This window comes from Corvus hawaiiensis, chromosome 19, assembly GCF_020740725.1.
Source record: "Corvus hawaiiensis isolate bCorHaw1 chromosome 19, bCorHaw1.pri.cur, whole genome shotgun sequence".
Taxonomy (NCBI): domain Eukaryota; kingdom Metazoa; phylum Chordata; class Aves; order Passeriformes; family Corvidae; genus Corvus; species Corvus hawaiiensis.
In genome coordinates, this window is record NC_063231.1 from 6,897,249 (window position 1) to 6,911,042 (window position 13,794).

At 49.4% G+C, this 13,794-nt stretch overlaps 2 protein-coding genes across 2 annotated transcripts in view; one reads left to right on the forward strand and one right to left on the reverse strand.

The window, feature by feature from the left end:
- Positions 1-4,956, reverse strand: part of ACSF2 (acyl-CoA synthetase family member 2) — a 35,957-nt gene extending 31,001 nt beyond the window's left edge. Inside the window, exon 1 of the mRNA XM_048323696.1 lies at positions 4,773-4,956. Within this exon, the coding sequence (XP_048179653.1) occupies positions 4,773-4,861 (89 nt within the window). The 5' untranslated portion in view covers positions 4,862-4,956. The remainder of the gene's footprint in view (positions 1-4,772) is intronic.
- Positions 4,957-8,697: 3,741 nt separating this feature from the next.
- On the forward strand, positions 8,698-13,030 carry LRRC59 (leucine rich repeat containing 59). The gene is made up of 7 exons (XM_048323950.1): positions 8,698-8,967; positions 9,320-9,379; positions 9,897-10,055; positions 10,362-10,466; positions 11,015-11,087; positions 11,522-11,695; positions 12,230-13,030. The coding sequence occupies exons 1-7, from the start codon at positions 8,863-8,865 to the stop codon at positions 12,472-12,474; spliced, it is 921 nt and encodes a 306-aa protein (XP_048179907.1). The 5' UTR covers positions 8,698-8,862; the 3' UTR covers positions 12,475-13,030.
- Positions 13,031-13,794: the final 764 nt, after the last annotated feature.

The window sequence follows — 13,794 nt, forward strand, 5'->3', positions numbered from 1 at the left end:
TGCAGAATTAAAACTGTTTAGAAGAGATCAGAGAAGTTGAGCTGTAACTGAGGTGTCTGCAAAGGAAAGGTCTGTGTTTACAACAGCAAGCAGCTGTACACGTCCTCTCTCTGACAGCTGGAATGTAAAGAGTTTATGGGACTGAAACAGCATCAATAAAACAAGGAACTACCAGTGAGATGAAGGGGGAGAAGAGCAGAGGCAATACCACAGCAGGGAGGAGATGGCCCCCACTGCAAATTTGGGACAGAGGGGGAGGAGGAGAAGAGGGATGGGTTTGAGAAGAGCAATCCTGGGCAGGGCAGGAGCACTGAGAGGTGCTGGAGGTCAAGAGGGAGGCCAATGAGTCAAGAGAGGCAGCAATGAGAAGATGTGGTCAGAACAATAGGGAAAATCATTTAAAAATCATTGAGGCTCTCCCTGAGGTCTGATCATCAGTGGAAATGCAGCAATCTCCCCTCAAACCACAGCTCCTGACCATCTGAGTGCTGCAGTTCCTACCTTGGTTTCTTTCTCCATCTCCTACAAGCCTCTCTCTGCTCCAGCAGCCACCTCCCACCATGCTGTCCTCCTCCCCAGGCAAGCCCCCCATGTTCTCTGTCTCTCCTCATTTCCTCTCTGCCTTCCTCCACCACTTCAGCTCCTCCATTCCGACATTAGGAGACAACCAGGAGGGACAGGGCTAAGGGACACTTGTAAGGTGCATAGAACAGAGGCTGTGTATAATTCAGTGTATAATGGGGAAATCCCTGCCTTAAAGAAGAAAAACAGCTCAGCCTAAACTCCCATCTACTACGGGATCAATATTCTACAAAGACTTGGTGTTACTGCCCCAAAAGATTTGTTTTTCTGCCTGCAAGAAACAAGTCTGAGCAGGGAGTTACCTCCTACATGAAGTGAAATTCAGTATCCAGAGAACAAAAACTAGATTTTACCTTCAGGGGAGTACTGTTCCAAGAGACAAGTGAATTACCTGACCCTTTTTCCCCCCACTGCTTTTCAGCAGAGGGAGAATTGTGCAAAATCCCATGGGCTCTGTTCAGACATCCCTCCTCACCGAGCTCTTGGGCAACTCACATCAAGGCTGTAAGGCTGCCTGAGGAGGAGGGAGGACAAGTGCTAAACTGAGCTACCTTTTATTGTTTGAAAACTCTTGGGCAAAGCATGTAGATAAATGAGGAGATGAAAGAAAGCTCTGAAGAAAGGCCTTTATAAACATAAGTTCTATAAAATAAAAGGTAGAAAAAACTCTCCCTAAAGCAAGGGGAGGATGAATGCTCCTGGCAGAGCAGTAAAAGCCACCGGACCCACAACCACTTGCTGGTTGAAACAGCGACTGGAGAAGTCCCTGTCCCCTGTCATAGCTCACGAAGGCAGATGAGGAACCCTCAGGCTGTTTGTTAAAACGTTTAATGGGGCCAGCCATACTCACATCTCCCTCAAGCCAAGTAGTCTCCAGTGTCAGCAGAGCCCGTCTCTAACTCCCCTGCCTGGGAAGGGCTGGAGCGGGCAGGGAGCAGCTGCTGGCCTGGTTGCATAAGAGCTCTTCCCCCAGCAATGTCTCAGGGGGCACTGGGAGCCAAGCAGGCTCAGCACTGGGAAAGATAAACAACAAAAGACCCTCAGAAAAAGAGACTGAAGAGGGGAGGAAATACTACAAAATTCAGATTAAGAAAATTCAATCAGAATCCAAAGTGTCCAGCTGAAACAGTCTCCTGCTCTGCAGTCAGCTTTCAAAGAGGTACTTGCACAACCCTGCTTTGCCAATGAAAAGGGCAATCTTACACTGTCATGTCTTGGCAAAGCATTACACAGATCAGGCTCTCTGGGCTTACTATCTCAATATTTTCCAGACCTGAAGAGCCAAAGGGTTTCACTGACTTTTCAGAACCAGACTCTTACACTAAATGCAAGAAGGCACAAAGCTCCAGGCTTCACGGCTTGGCTTCCTCCCTACCCCCAAACATGAGGATGAAAGTGCATCAAAGAGCAGTAAAAGATATCATTACAAAGCCACATGCTCCAAAATACTGAGAAAACAGTGCTGTATTTCACAGTGTGAACACAGCTTGCTCTCAGAGGTCCCAAGCATTCACATTTTCAAATGAAAGCATCAGCAGTACTGAAATTAGAGGCTAAGAAGGCTAAGATCTCTCACGCTCATTACTCAGAGTCACTGACTCCTCTCAAAGCACTAGCTCATATCATTTCTTCAAATGCATTCAAGCAAAATTCTCAGCTGCCATCGAGTCTGAACTCCCCAAACTCTGGTCTGACATTCACATGTGCTTCAGCATTTCTGTAACACAGTGGCAGAAGTGAAAGGTGTGAGATAAAACACAGCAGCCTGTTGGAAGCACTGGGGGTCAGGAGTGGAATAAAGGAGGCAGACACAAGATATGTTCATTATCAGCAGCATTGTGCCGGAAATCACATAGGGCTGGTCTCCCTCCTGCCTACAGCCAGCAGCGAGTGTATGTATCTGATCTGAGAGAATGTATCAAGAGACCTCTACAAAGAAAGAGTCCAAAGGATTTAGAAATAATCTCTGTGTTCATCTTTGTTACACAAAACAAGTAATTCACCCTTCACCTGTTCCTACGAAGCACTGGTGCTGCTGGAGATAAAATCAGACCAACGGTCCGATATTACGACAGCTCTCATTTCCCTGACTCAGCCGAAGGAGAGCAAATAAAACTCTGCTTGCTCTTGGGTGTCAAGCACAGACTGTAAACTACGACTTTTGGAGAGCACATGCCTTTTGTTAGCAGCATGTTTCAGCAGCAAGACAGCCTGCAAATGAGCCAGCCTCATCCACAGGCTGTCCCTGCAAAACTCCGGAACCCTGGAGTTCAGCAACACAGCTGAACAGAGAGATATCAGAGATGAGGGAAAAATGCATCCTCTTCCCTGTAAAAGGCAGGGGAGCAGCCAAATCCCAGCAACCCCAGAACTCTCCTGCCTGATGGCAGGAAGCAGAAATGATCAGACTGAAGCAAGCACTCTGGACTAATCCTAGGAGCTGTTTGTACTTTTCTCTGAGCAGCCCCAATCAACAGTCTGGAGTTGTTGGTATAAGATTACCAGCTCTGTTTTCACCTTTAACTCTTTACCAGTCTCTACAGAAATTATCAAAAGGGATGAGAGAGGAATGCAAGGCAGGGTAACCTCCTGTCCCCTTTGCAGCGTGAAGGACACTGACCTGCTCTGTGGTGCCATCACCTCTGCACCTGTGGGAAAGGCCCTGCCCTCCCAGGGCTTGGGAACTGTCCTGACTACAGAAATCATACTTGGAATGGTTCACAGATTCCTCTGCCAGTTCCTTTGCTCATGGACATCTACCAGGAGCTTCTCTCCTCAAAGCAAGAGCTTCTGGGTCTTTTGTGTAATATGACTGCAGTTAAAGGGTGCTGCAATTTAACTCCACTCTGTTCTCATTTCCTCTTTAATCTGTTGACTAAAGAGTTAACCGGATTCTTACTTCTTTTTTTGTTTTGTTTATTTTTCTTTAAGGAGAGATCAACTTCCCTGGGTTTTCAGACTCCTCCTGCAGCAACTTTCTGGTTATATTTTTCCACTGTGCCTCTCTGCTCTCTGCACTCTCCCTGCCAAAAGGATAAACAAGCCTACGAGCAGAATTTAATAAACTTTTTTAATAACATTACTAGAAAGAGTTTACTCTCTAAGTACATGCTCTCTTTCTCCAAGGGCTTTGTGTTCCTGTCCCTCAGTTTCAATCCTGGGCTGGAGTGAGCTGCAGTGAACTCTCTATCATGCTTCCCTTCTGATCCTATTTCCTAAGAACAGCTTTTGAGAAGGCAATCTTCACACACCCATGATGAAGCGGCTTCAACCACCTCACTCCAAATGCCAAACCAGCTGAAAAGAAACACCCAAACCCTGTCTGTGAAAAACAAGGAACCCACCACCCCGTTCTTGGAATTGCTCACTGGAAGTCATTCATCCCAGTGATTATTACTCTGAATATCAGCTAAACCTTCAGAGCCTGTCCCAAAGCCAGGTGCTTCCCATTGCTGTTTTTTCACACAATCTTGCTCCAAGAGGCAGCACTGAAGAAAAGCAAGGCAAAGAACTTGCCTGATTTCCCAAGCCCCAGAGCTCCTTGGTGTCCTGGACCTGCTGTGTCACCCAGCACCCTGGGGGCTGCAGGACCACAGGGGGACAGGGACACTGACTGCAAGTCAGAGCCCTGAAGAAGGATGGGGAAGCCATTTGTTACACTTCACATTGCTGCAATCCGGATGGAGCTGCTGCTCAAAGTTCAGCCCTTGCCGTTCGTTCACATCCCTCCGCCCACCGTGCAGGGCTCATCCCTGCCCCAGGCCCACTCCCAAGCTGGGGGGAAGCAGATCCAGGGGATGCAGCCTGCCTCCTGCCACTTTGGAGGGGTTTTAGGGTTAACCAAGAGTTACACACCGAGATGAACATGCCCTCCCTGCATGCAGCCACTGGCCTGGCCGGACACCCACAGCGCCCTGCAGCTGTCCTATAGCCCCTGTCCCCCATCACACATGGTCTCCACATATCCTCTGCAGCCTCTGTGCCCTACAGCTCCCCTACCCCAGAGCCCTCTGCCCCCTATAGCCCCCATACCTTCTCATCCACAGCCCCCCTGTCCTCTATAGCCCTTATTCCTTCTCATCCACAGCCCCCTGTCCCCTATAATTCCTACCCCTTATAGCCCCCAGTCCCCTACAGCTACCCATCCCCTATAGCCCCACAGCCCCGCACCCCCTATAGCCCGCACCCACCTGCCTGGCGGGGATCCCGGCGGCCCGCCCGCCCGGCGCAGGAGCTGCAGCCCGTGCCGGGACAGCGCTGCCAGACGGGCCGTGGCCATTCCTTCAGCGGCGGCAGCACCCGAGCACCCGGCGGGACGCGACCCGGCCCGTTCTGTCCCGTCCCGTCCCGTTCCGCCGCTCGGTGCTCGGGGGCGCTGCGCTCCATGGCCCGCCCCGGCCCCGGCCCCGGCCCCGCTCCGCCCCGCCTGCGGCTCCCCGCGGCCCCGGGACCCTTCACCCGCCGGGAGGAGGCACCGGGGGACGGGGAGCAGAGAAAGCGCCCGCCCTGCCCGGTCCGCGAGAGGAACTGGAGGCTCAGAGGGAGCCCCCAGCGTCCCGCCCGGGCACTTGCCCCGTCCTCTGCCGGTCCCCATCCCAAGCTCTGCGCTGCAATTCCTTCCCTGTACATTCCTACTCCATTATTTCTTCTTCCCAGCCTGTTCCATCAGCCTGACACAACCACTGTTACACCCCGAATGAGTGGAGATGGACTTTGGTGCAAGAAAACCACCGTCATTTGCCTCCACTTACCTCCACTTGTATCACTTGGTGCCCAAGCCCTGTGAGTCACCAACTGGCCTCCAGCCCTATCCCCTCAATGAGTTATCAGTTAGCACCCCACTAATACCTTTAGACACTCCCTGTGGAGAAGAAACCAGCTGGGAACTGCAGAGCTGCTCCAAGGCTGGGCACGCTGAGACCTCCTCACCTAAGGGCAGAGGTGTGGGCAGGCACCAGGTAAGGAGTGTGGTGGTGCTGAGCTCTGCAGCAGCACTGATGCTGAAGAGGTGACACAGTGTATCCGTATCACATCAAGCACAACACGGAACAAGGGCATAAATATCAACCTCAGAATGACAAATGTCAGACATCAAAGCCAAAAATGCGCTTGTAATGGAGTGAAATACCAACTGCCACCAGACCCTGGTGTCTGACATTTGCTTTTAGAAACAGGAAGGATTTTCCCCGATGCGCATCTAGTTCATAAGGAATTTGTTTGGTGACAGCAGTGACAATATCTTCTTTGGTAGGGAAAGGGAGATTTTTCTTTGAAATGTGAAAAATTTGCCTTGGCTGCAGAGGGAACACAGAGATCTTCAGAGAGTCTGGGAATGGTCTCTAACCCCAGGCTGGCACGGCCAGCTCAGGCCCAGTAAGGATGAATAGATCACAATTAGATCAACTGTGTTCATCCCACTTCCCTCAGCATTTCCTGCTCCCTTCTCCTTGCTACTGTGCTTGCAACCCCCAGCAGAGTGCACAGATGTGCCTCGTGCTATGCTTTGCCTGTCTTGTGGAGCTTCAAAGTCTTTCTAGCCTACATGCACAGATACCTCTTCAAGTCAGTCCCACTGAACTCAGCAGCGAGGTGAGTTTCTGGATTCCCACAGGGGATGTAAAGCTGTGTGACTTTTGTGGCCAGAAGTTGTTCTTCCACTGATTTGGACAGAACAGAGCAATTGTCTTTGTGCTGATGAAGCATCAGAGCGCTCGGTGTTGTATAACCACGGGGAAAAAATTGATTGCAAACCTTTAATAAATAAAAATAAAGATGACTTTTAGCTTGATCTTACCACATTATGATCATTAGCCCAGAGGGTGAATCCTGGTTAAAGAAAGAATTAAACCAAGAATCATGCAGAAAATAATGTGACCTTGACATTTGCATATGTTTGTTTGAGATCAAGGCAAAGGATGCCTGAAGCAGTACCTTTTCATACACCATTGCATAAGGTACCATTCCTTTCTAATCCAGATTTAAAAATCTGCCTTCATGATAATCACAAATAAGAAGGTAGGTTTTGTAACCCATCTATACCCCTGTTTTTTCTAGGAGCCAAAGGCTCTTGGATTTGTGCAAACACAGATTTCAGTCTCTGTAGCACTGCATGGACAGAGACCTTTCCCAGAGATGCAGATGGTCTTGCTCAGGCCCCCTCAGAGCCCCTCTGGGTTTTGTCCTCCAGAGCAGGACTGTATTTGGTGCCTCCCAGCCATGGAAGGGAACAGCACAGCACAGCACATCACATGAGTCCCTCACTGCCTCAGGGTAACAAGGGGATCAGCAATCAGCTGCTTCCCTTGGAGATCTGGCAACGAGAGGCTTCCCTACCATTCGCTGGAGCAGGTCTTCTCTGGCCCTTCCCTCCAAAAACAAACATTGTGAAAACTGAGGGATGGTAGAGATTCTCAGATAAGCAGGCCTCGCTCTTCTCAGATGAGGGCTCTGTAATTTCTTCTCACATTTGGAGGAACAATGACATGCTCCAAAAACTTCCATAATCTCCTGGGCAGGAGCACCTCAGCCTTGGGCAGACTTTATTGTAGTTTCTGTGAGGAAAATCCTTGTGCACTGTTTTGAGGTGCCTTTGCTCAGAGAATCGTGTGGCCTCAGTTACCTCAGTGCTGAGTTAATGCTGGTTTCTGGGTGTTGGAAGAAATTCACTGGCAGCTTAAAAACAAACTAATGCATCCACAGGGCAGATGCGCTGCAGTAATGAAAACATCTTTGCAATGTCCCATACATACATACATAGCACAGAGGTCAGGAAATTCATGGTTAGTCCTTGTTGTAATCCCATTACCAGGTAACACTAATTTGGTTCTGCCTCAGGCTCTTTCCTCTTTCACTGACTTTCTCCACAGAGGATTAGGAGAGTGCTCTGCTCCTGTGGCACTGGAGCCTTGGGAGCAAAGCAGGAATATCCATTAAGCGTTCCTCCTGTGAAGAGACATTGTGGAGTAACAGCCCAACTGAGAGGGAATTCACCCCTTGGATTAGGGAGACTGTGGAGAGACTGAAGCAGCTGTATCAGATATTGTAAAATGAGGTATGCATCACTGGGTTTCTGTTGGGATTATTGGCCATAAACCAGTTGTTTCTCTGTGGGGTGGTGTGTGACTGGTGATGTGACTGGGTGCAAACCTCACCCACCCATGGGGCTGGGCTGGGAGTTCTCCTTCCTTCTGCAGGGCTGTTTCGTGTAGCCCAGATCTAAACTCCTGCCAGCCTGGCCAGGGTCCCAGGGCTGGTGGGACAGCTGCAGGGATACCCTGAGCCGTGCCAGTGTGTCCCAAAATAGGTTCTTCCACCCAGTGTGCAAGAGGCCAATCCACACCCAGAGTCGAGGTATTGGATTTAGTTACAGTTCTGCACTGGATAGCAAATCCACAAAGCCAGCATGACGACTGTCAAAACTTTTCACTATTTATATATTTTAGCAAACAAAGGCATTAATGTTTATTTGCTACAAGTTACCTAGTTCTCATATTAATTAGTATTCTATCTTCCATTGGTTAATGATGCTCTCGCTTCCCATGCTAATTAGTCCACAGGCTTGGTCTTTCTCTTCTTTTGGGTTGGTGGGTTCCTTGGGTCTGTGGCCATGAGGAGGTAGTCACAATCTCCCCCTGACAGAATTACCTTTTACCCGCTTGGAGCTGATTAAACCCAATTGCTGAGGTAGCTTTATAAGTTTCTTCCTTATCTTGGGGATTCTGCCAAATGTCCTAGTAGCCCATAAATCCTGCATTCCTTGTGCCCACTATCAGTAGTACATCCTTCTTCCCAAGCTTTGTTAATCTCGCACTAAGTCTGAGATCATTGGATCAAGCCTTAAAACTTAACAAGGCAATTCTACCAACAAGTAATTCGTCTTTTTAAGACAGCACTTAGACCTTATTGGCTGCTCTCTGCTTCGGGGACTAAATCTCCATTCTTGTTGCTTAGGTTTGAAGGTATGCAGCGATCAAACATCAGATAACATCCCTTCTCAAGACAGTTTTTAGGCGTTTTGCGGCGGCGGTGCCGGTGGGGCGGTGCGGCCCCGCTCCGGGCCGGCAGCGGGCGCGCTCGGCCCCGCGGCGGCGGCGGCTGGCGGGGCCCGCGCGGACGTGGCCGCGGAAGTGGGTGGCGGGGCTGGGCCGTGCCACGCCGGGACGGGACGGGCTGGGTCGTGCGGAGCTGTGCGGAGCTGTGCTGAGCTGAGCCGCTCCGAACAGAGCCGCGCCGCCTCCCCGTGCCGAGCCGCATCCCCCGCGGGCTGCCGCCGACGGAGCCATGTCGCGGGGCAGCGGCAAGGGGCTCAGCCTGAAGGACAAGCTGGACGGCAACGAGCTGGACCTGAGCCTCTGCGACTTGAACGAGGTGCCGGTGCGGGAGTTGGTGAGTGTCCGGCTGCAGGCCGCCCGGCGGGGGTGGGTACCGGCTCCCGGTCCCCGGGAAGGGGCAGCGTAGGAGAGCCAGATGTGCTGGGGGGTTGTGACCTGGCCTGCAGGTATTTAAAGCAGTGAGGTTCTGTGTCCCGCGGGCCTGGCAGCTGCTAGTCATTGCTGTCCCGGGATAAGAACCGCCTTTGGACTCAGAGATGGATCCGGAGATGACGTGACTTCGGAGCAGCCGCGGGGGATGGACAGATTGATGCGGGAGAAACCGCAGAGGCCGAAGCAGAACTAGCAGGTGTCAAAAGGGCTCAGGTGACGCTCCATGTTCATTCAGTGCCTTATTTTTCTTTCAGGCCGCTCTTCCAAAAGCTACTATCTTGGATTTGTCCTGTAACAACCTGATTTCCTTGCCGGTAAGGTGCTAGAGAGCCTCCGTGAGGATGAGTCTGCTGGGAAATATTTGGAAAGATAGCTGGTGCTTCAGTAGAGGCTCACCAAGAGCTGTGAAACTGGCACTTGCCCTGCCCTGAGGTGGCTGAATGACTCCATTGTCAGTGACAGGTCAGTGCTGGCAGTAGGTTTGGCTGAGGCAGGAGAAAGTAAAGGGCTGAACTGTGTGAAGATTGCAGTACACTCCTGCCAGAGCATCCCCAAGTGAATATAGAGGAGTTTCATCAGCAGTGGAGGCTCGGGTTTGTTCCTGTCATATTGTCATCCATAACCTTCTCGGTCCGTCTTACCTGTCCCGCTGTGTCTCACCTCCATCTTCCAAGGCAAAGGAGGAGAGCAATTTCCCTCCATCACAGTCCTGTAGTAAGTCAAGGATTGTGCCTAATGCGAGGTGCAGGCTGTCTCCACGTAATTCCCACTGAGGTTCTTCCACAAAGGTGCTGACCAGCTTTCTCTGGGTTTTCTTTGTTTGGGTTTTAGTCAGACTTCTGCAGTTTGATGCATCTGGTGAAACTGGATTTGAGTAAAAATCGGCTGCAACAGCTGCCCTTGGACTTTGGCCGCCTGGTCAATCTGCAGCACCTGGACCTTCTAAACAATCGCTTGGTCACCCTGCCAGTCAGCTTTGCACAGCTCAAGGTAAAACTGTTTGCTGGGCAGTTATGTAAAGCTTTGGGATGCAGCCCAGGGTCTTGTGATCCTGCTCAAGTTGATTTCTCTGGTAAAGCATCCATCCTGCTGACACCCATTCCAAAATTCAGCTGGCTCTGCACCGCAGCTCAGTGAAAATCCTCTCAATTTATTGAAAACATCTCTGCTCATCTTCTGTACCTGTTTCATTCATATGAAAACTAAGCAGTTCTTTGCTTCTGCTTTGGATCTCTTAGAGATCTCTAAGAGACTGCTGTGCTCTTACAGCCTCCTCTTTGTTGTGCCTTTTTGCAGAACCTGAAGTGGCTGGATCTGAAGGACAATCCCCTGGATCCTGTCCTGGCTAAAGTGGCAGGAGACTGTCTGGATGAGAAGCAGTGTAAGCAGGCTGCTGTCAAGGTAAGGAGTCTGCTTTTATTCTATTTTTTTTTTCCTTTCATGGCTTTGCCAGTGATTCTTCCTCTGTTTGCTTAGCAAGCTGGGCAGCTGCTGCAGGAGCCTGGAGTTTCTTCAGGCAGCGAGGTGCAGGTCGACTGCACTGACTCCACTACTGCTGTGCCCGTGGAGAGCAAACACCTGGCAGAAGAGGATGCTTCTCCATTGCCAAGAAAGTAGAGGCATAATCAGACGTAATAATCCGTGCCTGTGCTGATAGTACAAAAACCTCTGGAGAAGTTTTGGCAAACATAAATAGAAATGTTTTGTGATCCTTTGTATCATCAAGCACCAGTTTGCCACATTTGTTTTTAATGGGAAGATCTGTTTTTTAACAACAGAGACTCACATAAGTTGTGAGTTTTTTTCAGAGCCGTAGCTGTAGGGATAAGTCAGGGTTGGGGGTCAGTCCCAGCTGCCTGTCCTCAGCCACACTCCAGCTGTCCTGTTCTGAACTGACTGTGCCACGAGGCTTCTGCACAGCCCTCAGGTTGTTTTCTTGGCCCTTTAAGGTACTGCAGCACATGAAAGCCATCCAGTCCGAGCAAGATCGACAACGGCAGCGGAAACTCCAGGCAGAGAGAGGTAGGCACAAAGAACCCCCATGTGCTGTCTGCTGAGGACAGCTCTTGGTCTCTAACACACCCAAACATTCTGATCTCTATGTAACAAATTGCCATCTAACACATACTTGTGGCCACCCAAACCCAAAGTACTCAGGGAGTAGTAGGGTAAAAGGGCTAGAGGGAGAAAGACAGCAGGGGGGTAACTGTGTGATTTCTTGGCCTGAGAAACAGGAACATCTCTAGATGGAATGTGCTATAGGTTACCTATAAAAACATTAAAGAAAAGCACAGTAAAATGCAAGGTATGTAATACTAAATAAAATTATTAAAAAGAGGATAGTTGTTTAATTGGTTTCCAAGGTTTCCTCGTTCCAGTTGGGATAATAAGGTAATAAGGAAAATGGCAATGACAACCCTTTACATAAAAGGGAAAAACTTGCTGTTAACCCCCAGAAATGGAGAAGAAACGTGAAGCAGAACAGCGAGCGAAGGAGGCTCAGGAGAGAGAACTGCGGAAGCGAGAGAAGGCAGAGGAAAAGGAGCGCAGAAGGCGGGAGTACGATGCTCAGAAAGCTGCAAAACAGGAGATGGAAAAGAAAACTAAAAAGGAAACAGTGCACACCCGAAGTAAGTAGTGTCCATTTTGGGTGGGATTGTGTCAGGTTTCATCTTCATCAGATTTTGATGCTGCCAGAATTGCTTTCATGTACCCAGGTACTGGGAGATGGTGGGAAAGGGTAGGGGGGAACCTGTAGGAGTTTTAATAAACTGCTGCTGTGCCCTTTTCCCCTTTGCCTGTGTTCCCATGAACTGTGGAGCTACAAGTCAGGAAATTCTCCAGCTGTTCCTAATGAGAACTTCCCTCCACTCATTTTTTCTTAAGTCCACTGAACATTTGCGTAATCAGATCTTGTGCAACACAGAGGTGCTTTACACCCTCTTCACTGCTGCCCATGAAACTGGATCTGAAACTTTTCATCCTAAGAAGTTAAATCCTGCACATCTAGTTATTTATCAGAGCTAAGTGATGAAAATTCACAACAAAAGCCAACTGCAGTAGAGGATTAAGTATCTTACCTGAACAGTTTGTTTGTGAGCATAGCCTGTCAAAGATAGTTGATTAATTCCTCACATTCTATCCTGTTCATGTTCTCACTACAGAGCCGGCCTCCAGCTCCCGTCCCTCTCAGCCCCCCCGGCACAAGCCCTCGTGGTCGCGCTCGGTGCTGAGAGTCCTGCTCTTTGTGCTGTTCTGCATCCTCTGTACTCTGGCTGCCTGCAAGCTGACGGAGCTGCAGCATCAACCTCTGTGCATCAGCGTGAACACCCTCTACGAGGATGTGGTGGCTGCTCTGCAGAACCACAAAATGCTGCAGAACATGCTACAGCACAACTCGCAGCAGTGATTGTCCTGGATGGGCACTTGCTTCGTCAGCATCTCCTTCCACCATCTACGCAGCCAGAATTCCTATGGAATTGTGTTCTGATGAAACTGCTTTGAACCAGTCAGCGTTGGTTTGCTGGTCCACTCCACAGAGCAGAGCTATTGTTCAAACCATCTTTGTTGTGCATGTCTCTCAGTCGGCCTGTAACTCCCATTATTTGTGCACGTTAACCTAAAGTTGTTACCACTCCTTTCCTCCGAGTGGTGTCCACCAGGATTGTGAGGTACAGGAAGCTGCCAGTCCATAGGAATGGGAACAAGCAGCCCTTGCATCACCTGGGTGAGAGCTGTAGCTCTGAGCTGGAGGTGGAAGGTTTTTAATACATATCCATTCCTTGCTCTCATTTCTGTTCGTGCTAAAATTGGTGGTATGGCTGTATGGGAATAATACACTAAGGCCCCACTCCAGGACCAATTACAGGTGTGTAGGATGGCTGTGCATCCCTATGTTGGAGCGAAGAGGCTGATGGGCTATTGAAAGGAGCTGAAAATTTTCAATACAACAGTTTTCACAGCAATTTGTCTGAACTGGATGTTTATGTCGTTAACAGGGTTTTAACTTTATTTAGGCCTTTTGGGAACAGCCACAAATTATTTCTGAGTACATAGGAATAATTCCTGCCTGCTGCAGCTGCAGCAGCAGCACTGGGTGGCACTGTGGGAGCACTGCTGGCAGGAAAGGGGAAGCCTCGGGGCTGGGGGAAGGCTGGGAAGTTTGGTGGTTTGCACCTCGAGAGAAAACTCACCTCTGCAATGGTCTGTGAATTATTTATCATTTCCTTAGAAATTATTTGAAATTAATTCATTTTAAATTTTCCTTAACCCCACCAAGCAGAAGTTTTTCATATCCTTAAGGGCTTTGCAAGTACTAAAATGAAGTGCAGGTTTCAGAGAATATCTGTGCTACAGACTCCACTGAGACATCATACATTGGTCTCCAGAATCGCTCCCTCTTCTCATACCTGGGATTATTGCTGCCAGGAGCAGTGCTATGGGGAAATCATCTGCAGTGGTTCACACCAAGGTCACTATCACAGCAGTAAATCTTCACTTTTCTGTAACCCAGTGATAAGACTGTGGTTCCCTGAATATCACACAGGAGAGAGCAGCAGCACAAGTATCAGATAAAAGGAAGGAAGAGCTGCCTCTGCCTTAGCAGGGTGCATGTTTTCAAAGCTTCCTTCAAACAACTTTAAGCTTTAATTTGGGTACCTAACTCACCCCATTCTGTAAAAGATCTTCCTATCCAGAAATGTTCAGGAAAACGACAAACAACATCCAA